This window comes from Eriocheir sinensis, chromosome 13 (assembly GCF_024679095.1).
Source record: "Eriocheir sinensis breed Jianghai 21 chromosome 13, ASM2467909v1, whole genome shotgun sequence".
Classification (NCBI taxonomy): domain Eukaryota; kingdom Metazoa; phylum Arthropoda; class Malacostraca; order Decapoda; family Varunidae; genus Eriocheir; species Eriocheir sinensis.
In genome coordinates this window covers 21,703,555-21,715,045 of record NC_066521.1, presented here as the reverse complement: position 1 = coordinate 21,715,045, position 11,491 = coordinate 21,703,555, and the positions used below count along the sequence as shown (strand labels likewise).

General features: G+C 43.5%; 1 protein-coding gene across 1 annotated transcript in view; it reads right to left on the bottom strand.

Annotated features, from left to right (window-relative positions):
- Window positions 1-1,711: 1,711 nt before the first annotated feature.
- Window positions 1,712-11,491, bottom strand: part of LOC126997818 (putative uncharacterized protein DDB_G0290521) — a 15,657-nt gene continuing 5,877 nt past the window's right edge. The window contains exons 2-4 of the mRNA XM_050859029.1: window positions 6,071-6,244; window positions 2,965-3,268; window positions 1,712-1,715 (exon numbers count right to left, since the gene is read on the bottom strand). Of these exons, the coding sequence (XP_050714986.1) occupies window positions 1,712-1,715; window positions 2,965-3,268; window positions 6,071-6,244 (482 nt within the window). The remainder of the gene's footprint in view (window positions 1,716-2,964; window positions 3,269-6,070; window positions 6,245-11,491) is intronic.

Here is an 11,491-nt window from a genome sequence, read left to right as displayed (position 1 = left end):
AATTTATCTTACCTTACCTTACCTTACCTTACCTAGTCTTTCCTCACCTCATCATCTAACCGAACCAGACCTTAACTAAAATAACCTTACCTTACTTAACCTAATCTTAACTAACCTAACCTTGCCTTATATAGCCTCCCCTCATCCAGTCTTACCTAATTTAATCTAATCTTACCTAACCTTACCTAAGTTCGCCTCACCTCACCTAACGTTACCTTACTTTACCTAAACTTACCTAACTTCACCTCATCTAACCTAACATAACCTAACCTTGCCTAACCTCACCTTACCTAACTTCACCTAACCTTACCATTCATATTCCAATCTTACCTAATCTTACCTAACCTAACCTAACCTTTCCTAACCTTACCTAGCTTCACCTAACCTTACCATCCATATCCCAATCTTACCTTACCTTACCTAACCTTACCTAACCTTACCTTACCTAACTTCACCTAACCTTACCATTCATATGCCAATCTTACCTAATCTTACCTAACGTTACCTAACCTTACCTAACTTCACCTAACCTTACCATCCCTATCCCAGCCTTCTCTAACCTTACCTTACCTAACCTTACCTAACCTCACCTTGCCTAACTTCACCTAACCTTACCATCACAATCCCAACCTTACCTAACCTTACCTAACAATACCTTACCTAATCTTAGTTCCCTTCCCTCACCTCATTAACACCTGCTAAGTAAGGGCCAAACAAATATTTTCACTCTTTGTCTTTCCCATAAAAAAAAGATTAATATACAAAATCCTTCTTCCTTTCCTCTGATTCTCTCTCCTCTCCATCCTTCACTCCCTTCTTTCTTCCTCCTCTCCAATTCCTGTTCATCCGAAATTGACCTCTCCTTTGGCCACTCTATGATAATCGCTACATGAGAGCAACAGTTAGCGATTTTTTATTTATTTTACATCTTTTTATTTTATTTTCCTTGAGTTGGTCTCTGTTAAAAAAAAATCCTCGCGTTGCTCTTGTGGTTTTGTTTTCTTTTCGTCCATCTTTTGTTCGGCTTTTTACTTTATTATTTTTTTCCTTCTTTTTTCGTCAATATTCTCAGTTTCTTTATTTTAATTTTTCTTGTCTTCTTTTCTTCGGTTATCAAATTTACTCTCTTCATTAATTTTCTGCGTTATTTTTTTCTTTTCGTCCATTTTCTGTTATTATTTCATTTATTATTTCACAAGTTTATTATCTTTTTCTCTCATCGTCACTTTCCCGGTACAGTTTTTTTTTTCATATTTAATTTACTCTATTCAACCAATCCCCTTCGCCGTAAATTAATAAGAAACGACAGTAATGAGAGTAATAGGAGTAGGAGAGATAAGAGAGATGGCGTAATAGCATTAATAGGAGATGGAGAGATAAGAGAGATGGCGTAATAGCATTAATAGGAGATGGAGAGATAAGAGACATGACGTAATAGCAATAATAGGAGATGGAGAGATAAGAGACATGACGTAATAGCAATAATAGGAATAATAAGAGAACTAAGAGGGAAGGGAGTACGATAATGTGAAGCTAATGGCGTTCGTGTTGTGAATGTTAATAATGAGACAAAAACATGGCTACTTCTCTTGCTGTTTGTCTGTTTTGTGTGTTTGTTCTCTCTCTCTCTCTCTCTCTCTCTCTCTCTCTCTCTCTCTCTCTCTCTCTCTCTCTCTCTCTCTCTCTCTCTCTCTCTCTCTCTCTCTCTCTCTCACCTGACACAGTGACACGCAGGTAACAGAGGAACACATGCCGCCCACACCTGTGCCTCCTCCTCCTCCTCCTCCTCCTCCTCCTCCTCCTCCTCCTCTTCCTCCTCCTCTTCCTCCACTTCAAGCTGTAATGCTCTTCCCTTTCCACCCACTCGATCTTTCTCCTCCTCCACACACACACACACACACACACAAACAAACAAACAAACCGCTTCCCTTATCTTACGCCGGAACATGTCCTCCTCCTCCTCCTCCTCCTCCTCCTGCTCTTCCTCCTCTTCCTCCTCCTCCTCTTCCTCTTCCTCCTTCCCATCCTCCTCCTTCGTCAATCCCATATTCTGTCAATAGTCGGAAATCTCTCTCTCTCTCTCTCTCTCTCTCTCTCTCTCTCTCTCTCTCTCTCTCTCTCTCTCTCTCTCTCTCTCTCTCTCTCTCTCTCTCTCTCTCTCTCTCTCTCTCTCTCTCTCTCTCTCTCTCTGTAATTAGCTTACCTGAACTTTGCGATGCTTAAGCGAATTTTTTATTATTATTTCTATTTGTATTATTATTATTATTATTATTATTATTATTATTATTATTATTATTATTATTATGAACAGGTGAGTGGCGTGTAATTACCTGTCTATTTACCTGGTGGGCGTCCCTTAATGAGAGAGAGAGAGAGAGAGAGAGAGAGAGAGAGAGAGAGAGAATATAAACTAAATATCAAAACCAATTTAAGTTTGAAGATGAATATAATGAAGAGACGAGGAGGAGGAGGAGGAGGAGGAGGAGGAAGAAGAAGAGGAAGAGTGTGCTATTTATTTTAGAGACGAGAATGAAAAATTAGAAAGGTCAGGCGACAGAAAAGGAAAAATGAGAAAATGAAAATGGAGAAAAAGAAGAGACATGAGATCACGGACTTAAAAAAAATACAATGAAAATATATATGAAAAAAAACCCGTACCGGGAAAGTGACGATGAGAGAAAAAGAGAATAAACTTGCGAAATGATAAATGAAATAATAACAGAAAATGGACGAAAAGAAAAAAAATAACGCAGAAAATTAATGAAGAGAGTAAATTTGATAACCAAAAATGAAGACTCAAGAGAAATGAAAATAAAGAAACTGAAAATATTGACGAAAAACAGAAAAAAATGATAAATAAAAAAAAGCCAAACAAAAGATGAACGAAAAAAAGACATAAAACTACAAATAATACACTAAATACTTCACAAAAAAAGAAAAAAAAAGAAAATGAAGAAAAAAAACGGAAAAATCAACCATACAGGAGTCACCCTTAAAAAAAAAAAAAAACCTTCTGCGTGTGGGTACTCACTGTCAAAGGGCTTCTCGGCGCGCGGCATGATGGGGTTGAAGGAGATGGCTGACTTCGGGGGGGGGCTGCGTGCCGGACCGAGGGGGGGGTCCTGCGGGAGGTGCAGGGGCGTGGGGGTGTCCCTGGAGGTACTACGAGAGTCCTTCCCTGACGGTGCCAAGTCCTTGCTCTTCGAACGGCCGCTCCCTGACTCCTTCTGCGGGGGCGCTGCCGAAGGGGTTAGCGATCCCCCGCCACCTGGGGAAGACGGGGGGATTAGTGGGGGGCTTGGAGGGAGGGGGGGAAGGGGGGAATTGAGGATGAATGGGGTGGGGGTTAGGTTGAATTGGGTGGTGGTGTGTATGGGGGAGGGGGCCCGTTGGGGGAAGGAGTGGGGGGAGGGGTGTTATGTGAGGGGGTGAAAGGGGAGGAAGGGGGCAGGATAGGGGGTGGAGGGGGTAAGGTTGAGGTGGTTAGGTTAGGTTAGGTTAGGTTGGGTTAGGTTAGGTTCAGTTAGGTTAGGTTGGGTGGTGGTATGTGTGGGAGGAGGGGAGGGGGAAGAGGGGGAGAGGGAGGCAGTGTGTGTGTGTGTGTGTGTGTGTGTGTGTGTGTGTGTGTGTGTGTGTGTGTGTGTGTGTGTGTGTTGCCAACTAATTGCACTTTGTCCTGCATTACATAAATCAGGGAGAGGAAGACCAGACGCTCCTTACAAGGCCGCCACTCCGCGTAAGTAATGAGGAGGAGGAGGAGGAGGAGGAGGAGGGGAAGAAGGAAGAGTAGGAGGAGGCCCAAGATCCTAATCCTTCATCTCCCTTCCACTCCTCTCTCCCTCATCCCCCTTTCCTCCTCCTCCTCTTCCTCCTCCTCCTCCTGCTCACCCTTTCCCTAAGATGGCTATCGCGGCAAACATGGTCGAGGCTTTTTGTCTTGATGAGTTAGGATAATTATCAATAACGTCAGGTAAGGGAGAGAATACCTGTGTACGAGGGGGCTACCGTGTGTGTGTGTGTGTGTGTGTGTGTGTGTGTGTGTGTGTGTGTGTGATAGGCTCAATGCTAAACACACATGATACAGTTCCATTTCTAATTTGCATACAGATGATAAAGGGCAGTTTTCTTATGTACACACACACACACACACACACACATACACACACAAACACACACTCCCCCCCCCTCCACCCACACACACACATACGTTTCTTCTAGACAAGGTAAAACTAACGTGATACGAGACGCTATTTTTAGTTCGGAATTATGCGCCAGTGATAACGTAACATCCTGCTTCTATAAATAGAGCCAGAAATCGCTGAACTGGGACGAATATGATAAGCAGGAAACATCCCACGCGAATCGACTGTCTGTATGTATGTGTGTGGGAGGGAGGGAGGAGGAGAGAGAGGTATGTATGTGTGTGTGTGTGTGTGGGGGGGGGGGAGGAGGTATGTATGTGTGGGGGGGAGGGGAGGTATGTATGTGTGTGTATGTGTATATGTTGGGGGGGGGTATATGTATGTGTGTGTGTGTGTGGGGGGGGGGGAGGGGGGGACACGGCTCAAGGGCAACAAAAAGAGTACACACACAAAAAAAAGCCCGCTACTCGCCGCTCCCATAAGAGATAACAGTAATGAGTAGCCAAAAGAGAGGTCAATTTTCGGGTGGTTAATCTCCGCATTAGTTCATCCTTCTTTTTCCTTGGCTCCTCTGTTGTGCTGTTTTGGGCCAGTGACGTAATCTGTGCGCTCTTACATTAATTAAACTTCATGAAGCAGATTCGCTCATGTTTATATATTATGCTAATGAGTGCTAAGTGCTTGTGCGTAATATTATAAATTATTAATAATAGTTATAATGCGGGGGTGATGATAATTCAGAAACGTCATTTATTCGTAACTGAAATATGAAGAACGAACTATTTTCTCTCTCTTTTTTTTCGTTGTAAATTAGAATAGTTTGATAATAAGTTTCGCAATTATATAATGTTACGTAATATAATGTTGAAGAAAATATGAATAAAAAACTATATTTATTCGTTGTGTCTTGTTAATGATTTGTATGCCATTATGATATTGTTTTGATATATTTAGAGTCTGTGCCACCGCGAATTCTATGCACTATTGACAGAGTGTATTCTTGTACCTCTTCGGAAATATCAGTTTTGTATCCCTATTTTTTACCTCCCACACACTCCAGCAAATATATAATCAGATTCTCTCACAGACACACTCGCTGGCACACAAACACACACATATATACACACAATCTTCCCCCTCCACACACACACAGCCTCCTCCTCCACCACACAGTCTCCCTCACACAAACACAAACACACACTACTCACAAACACATCCACAAACAACTCTTTCCCCCCCACACATACACACACGTAAACAACCCCCCCCCCCCCACACACAACCCCCCCCCACCACAAACACACACAAACAAAGATTCCACGCACACACACACACACACACACACACACACACACACACACACACACACAAACCCCCCCCACCACAAACACACACAAACAAAGATTCCACGCACACACACACACACACACACACCTCATTTCACCCACAAATAAAGATAAAGAGAAAGAGAGAGAAGCAGAGTCCATTAAGAGTATTGAAAAAGCATCGGAATCAATCAAAGACGCATCAACACGAGACTCACGGAGCTGAAAGAGGATCCAATGCTCTAAGAGGGGGAGTCACGCAGTATTGAAAGAGAATTACGTGAGCCTCGCAAGACTGGAGAGGGAGGAGCGATAATCGGATCAAGATAAGAGAGAGAGAGAGGGGGAGAGGGGAGAGAGAGAATGGAATGGAGGGAAAGGCAAAAGAAGGGAAGGGAAGGGAAAGGAAGGGAATGGAACGCAATGGAAGAAAATTAAGGGAAGGGAATGGAAGGGAATTGAAGGTAAGGTACACACACACACACACACACACACACACACACACACACGCTCACTCTCACACGCATCCCCCCACCCCCTTGCCCCTAACACACCCACACGCACAAACACCCTCCCCTCCCTTCCCCCCCTACACAAACTCACCTCCGCCACCTCCTCCGCCGGCGTGGGGGGCTGCAGGGGGCTGGAAGTTTTGCGTGGCGGTCGGGGCGGGCGAGAGGGGGCTGGTGGGGGGCTGGGACGGGGACTGGGCACCGTTAATTGGCCGGTACTCCTTCCCCTGCACCGCGTCACTCGGGGTGCTCGGAGGCTTCTTCCCTGCAACGAGAGGAAAAAAAAGGAAAATGAGGACAATGGAAAAATGAGGAAAATTGAATGACGTGTATTTTAACCTGAGAGATAAATGGAAAATAGAAGAAAATTGGGTTATGTGTTGTTTTCTGTTCCTGTAAACGAGACACAGAGGGGAAAAAAAGGAGGAAAAAGAGGAAAAGTATAAGATGCATTTTCCCCCGAGAGATAAAAAGAAAGATAAGGAAAATTGAAATATCTGTTTTTTTCCTGCAACGAGAGAAAATTAAAACGAAGAGAAATTAAAATGTTTGTGTTTCTAATCCTGGAACGACAACTGGAAAAATAAGGAAAATTGAAATGTCTTTTTTTTCCTAAGCAACGATGTGGAGGTGGTGGCTGAGTGGTCGATATGCGGGCGCGGTGTCATGGAGGCCCCGCGTTCGAGTCCCGTCCACCGCAACAGACTTAACAGATTCCAGTCATCGCCGAGTGCCCTACGACTACCACCTATCTCATACAATAGTTTTTTTTTGCTCTTGGTATGGCCAGGATTTTAAAGAAGTTCCTACAGCCCCGAGAAACCAATTGTATGAAGCATCAGTCTGTATTTCCAGCTGCTCTTCTGGTAACAACATTGCGCCGGTGATAGTTGGTGGTCAAACTCTCCTGTTCTATGATTCCGGGGCGTCAGTCAGTAAATCCTCTTCCTCACTCCGCTCTGTACATGTCCATTACGCTCTCCTATCCTCACGAACCCAACGCACAGTATTTTTTTTCATCCTATTCACTCTTTCGCTTCAATCTCATTCAATTACTCTCATCTCTCTTACTCTCTCTTTTCCCCTTCTCTTTCTCTTTTCTTATATCTTTCGCTCTCTCTCCATTTTCCTCTCCTTTATCCTTCTTTCCCCTCTCCTCTTCCCTTCTGTCTCAATAACGTCTCAATCTTTTTTCTTTTTTGTTTGTTTTAGTTATGCAAGCGGTAAGGAAGGATTGGTTTCCTCGCTCACAATTTAGTATGAGTTAACGATGTATTATTTCCATATATTGCAATTATTATTTCTATTATTTTATTTTCTTATTACTTATAGATTTTCATTTCCACAGCAGGAGCGAGAGAAATCTACGGAAGGAAATACCCGGAGTTAGTTAAATCGGGCAAGCTGTTTCCGTAGAGTTATTTTTTACCGACGAAAAAAGTAAAAAAAAAAATAATAGATAGATAGAGAGAGAGAGAGAGAGAGAGAGAGAGAGAGTATAACCTCTTCCTTCACATGCAAATTGATTCAGCCTCCTTCTCCTCCTCCTCTTCTTCCTCCTCCTCCTCCTCCTCCTCCTCCTCCTGCCCCGTTTCCTGTTTTATTCAATTCTCTGATTTCTTCTTTCCTCTCCTTCATTTCTCATATTTAATATCTTCCCTTTTAGCTTCCTCTTCTTCTCTTTCATATTCTTTTCCTTCTCTATTTTCTTTGATCTTCCTTTTCTCCTCTTCTCCATTTTTCATTTCTCTTCCCTTCTCTTCCTTCTTTCCTTCCCATTCCTTCCTTTTTCTCTCTATTTCTCTCCTTCGCCTTCTTTCCTTCCCCTCCTCTTCTCTTGTATCTTCCTGTCTCTACCCCTCCTTTATCCTCCGCTCCCTTTCCTTCTTCTTCTCTTTTATCTTTCCCTCCCTCCTCCTCTTCTCTTCTTTTATCTTCTTCTCTCTTCCTCTTCCTTCCTTCGCTTCCAGACTCAAACACGGTCCAGTAAAGTGTTCAGGAGCATTCACGTGGAAAATTTCATGTCGTCCTTCATCTCTCTCTCTCTCTCTCTCTCTCTCTCTCTCTCTCTCTCTCTCTCTCTCTCTCTCTCTCTCTCTCTCTCTCTCTCTCTCTCTCTCTCTCTCTCTCTCTCTCTCTCTCTCTCTCTCTCTCTCTCTCTCTCTCTCTCTCTCTCTCTCTCTCTCTCTCTCTCTCTCTCTCTCTCTCTCTCTCTCTCTCTCTCTCTCTCTCTCTCTCTCTCTTCCGCCCAAAAATCAATAACAAACGTGACGTCAAACGAATCCACTGCGAGAAAAAAAAGAAAAGAAAAAGGAAATTCGAAAAAATGAAAATTCGAAAAGAAGAGGAGGAGGCGGAGGAGGAGGAGGAGGAGGAGGAGGAGGAGGAAGATCATTCGTAGGAGAGAGGAAGAAGGAAGAGAAGGAGAGGGAGAGGGAGGGTCCTAGGGGAGAGGGGGGTCCTATAAGATACCTTAAGGATGGCGGTCAACGGTCTTCTCTTTATTTAATCTTTCGTTTTCTTTTCTTCCTCCTCCTCTTCTCTCCTCTTCTCTCCATCGATGTTTTTTCCTTCTCCTCTTCTTCCCATTTTCTTTCTTTCTCTCTCCTCTCAGTGCTTTTATCTCCTTCCCTTTCTCCTCTATTCTCTTTTACCTATCTTTCTTTTCCTCCTCTTCTCTCCTCTTCTTCCCTTCGTTCCCTTTTCCTCTTCTACGTTCCCTTTCTCTCCTATCTTCTTTTTTTGTATCTTTCGTTCCCTTTTCTTCCTCTTGTCTTCTGTCCTCTCCTCTCCTTTTCTCTTCTCTTCTCTTCTCTTCTCTACTCTACTCTACTCTACTCTACTCTACTCTACTCTACTCTACTCTACTCTACTCTTCTCTTCTCTTCTCTTCTCTTCTCTTCTCTTCTCTCCCTTCTCTCCATCGATGACTTATGATCGAATCCCTTTTCCTCTTCGCCTCAACTCCTTATAAGGGCTTGAGGCGAGGCTTGGGGCGAATAGGCTCGGGCTGCTGCTGCTGATGATCCTCCTCTTCCTTCCTCTTCTTCCTCTTCCTCAGTTGCGTCATCTTTAATCTCTTCTTCTTCCTCTTCCTCCTCGTTTTTGTTCTTTCATTTTGTTATTTTTCTTCATTCGGTTTTATTTCATTCTTAATTCTTTCTTTTTGTCATTCTTTCGTTGCTAAAGTTGTTGTTACCGTCCTCCTCCTCCTCCTCCTCTTTCTCTTCTCTCTCTACCTCTTCCTCCTCTCCCGTACTATCCTCCTCCTCCTCCTCCTCCTCCTCCTCCTCCTCTTTCTCTTCTCTCTCTACCTCTTCCTCCTCTCCCGTACTATCCTCCTCCTCCTCCTCCTCCTCCTCCTCTTTCTCTTCTCTCTCTACCTCTTCCTCCTCTCCCGTACTATCCTCCTCCTCCTCCTAATCCTCCTCCTCCTCTTTCTCTTCTCTCTCTACCTCTTCCTCCTCTCCCGTGCTATCCTCCTCCTCCTCCTCCTCCTCCTCCTCCTATATCTCTACTTTATATCCTGATCTCCCATTTTTCATCCTATATTTTCTTTTTATTATTCCTCTACTTTAGTTTATCTTCTTCCTCCTTCTCTTCCTTCGTTGACTCCTTCTGTTATTAATTTTCTTCTACTTCTATTTCTTCAATTTTTTTATATATTTGCTTTTCTTCCTCTTTTCCCTTCTCTCCCTTTCTCACCTCCACCTGTCCCTCCCTCATCTTCTTCTATTTTCTCTTCTATATTCCTATTTTTCCTTCATTTATGCTTCTACTTTACGAGGAGGGGAGCGGAGAGAGGGAGAGGGGAGGGAAGGAGGAGGAGGAGGAGGAGGAGGAGGAAGAGGTACGATATTGAGGACGAAGAAGATGAAGAAGTGTTTGCCTAAAGCATTGTGGGAGGACCCGAAAAGATGACCTCGTGACCCTGAAACCCCTGGGGGCCTAGATTACCACAGGGGGGATGGGGGAAGGTGCTGGGGAGAGGGAGAGGGAGAAGGGAGGAGGTCTGTGCAAAGATCCCACTATAGTGTATAATCTTTTTCTTTTTCTTCTCTTTTCCTTCTCTCTTTTTTCAGCTCTTTTTATATTTTCTCTTTTTCTGCTTTTTTCTCTCTTTCTCTCTCTTTTTCTGCTTTTTTTCTTCTATTCTCTGCTTTCTTTCTTTTCTCTCTCTCTCTCTCTCTCTCTCTCTCTCTCTCTCTTTCTTTTCTCTTCTCGTCTCTTATTGTCTTCTCTCTCTCTCTCTCTCTCTCTCTCTCTCTCTCTCTCTCTCTCTCTCTCTCTCTCTCTCTCTCTCTCTCTCTCTCTCTCTCTCTCTCTCTTATAAGCTTCTCCGTTAAGGAATTCGACAAAAAACAAAACAAAAAAAAACATGTCTTGCTTCTTGTGTGTGTGTGTGTGTGTGTATGTGTGTAAAACCGATGTCTGATGGGATTACAAGCACCTGCAAAGAGCACACACACACACACACACACACACACACACACACACACACACACACACACGGCCTTCCCCAAAAGTTGACATCATAAAAAAGAAAAAAAAAGTGAAAATGAAGAAGAAATTTAAACATGATAAGATTTTGATGTCCTCCTCCTCTTCCTCCTCCTCCTCCTCTTCCTCCTCCTCCTCCTCCTCCTATTAAGGGTCCAGACGTGTTCATTACCCATTTTTAGCTCCTCCGCCTCAATCTTGGCCCACCCACTGAGCTAATTGTGAGGGGCTGGCGGGAGGTGCCTGACAGCCTTACCTCATTTCCTGCAACTCCTACCTGCTGGCTGACCTAACTTGACCTCTCTTCCTCTTCCTCTTAATTTTATCTATTTTTTCTTCTATGTCTCTTATTTGGCCTCTTCCTCTTCTTTTTCAACTTCTTTTTTATACTTTTTTTTTACCTCACTTTTCATTGTCTTTTTTTTCCACCCTCATTCTCTTCCTCCTCTTCATCATCTTCTCTTTCTCTTCTCTTCTTCTATGTCTCTTTTTTTGACCTCACTCTTCCTCTTCCTCTTCTCTTATTCTTCTCTCCTACTCAAAGTCTTACCCCTCTCTCATCCTCCTCTTCCTCCTCCTCTTCTTCTCTTCTCTTTTTTCTTCTGTAGTCTCTCCTACCTGTAACTTGTAATCTGACCTCTTCTTTCTCTTCCTCTTCCTCTCTTCTTCTCTCCTCCTCCCTCTTCTACCTGTTATTCTACCCTTCCGCTAACTCCTTCCTCTGCCTCTTTATACTGTAAGGGTATTAGAGGGAAGGAAAAAAGGAAGAGAGGAAGGAAAGAAGAAGAGAGGAAGGAAGGAGAGAAGGAAGGAAGGAAGAAAGGGTAGATGGATGGAAGGAAGAGATTAATAGATAGATAAATACCGATAATTAGATGGAGAGAGAGAGAGAGAGAGAGAGAGAGAGAGAAATAGAAGGGGGAGATAAGGGAATGAATGGATGAAGGAAGAAAGGAAGGAAGGAAAGAAAGAAGGAAAGAAAACAGGAAGGGAGAAAGGGAAGATGGATGGA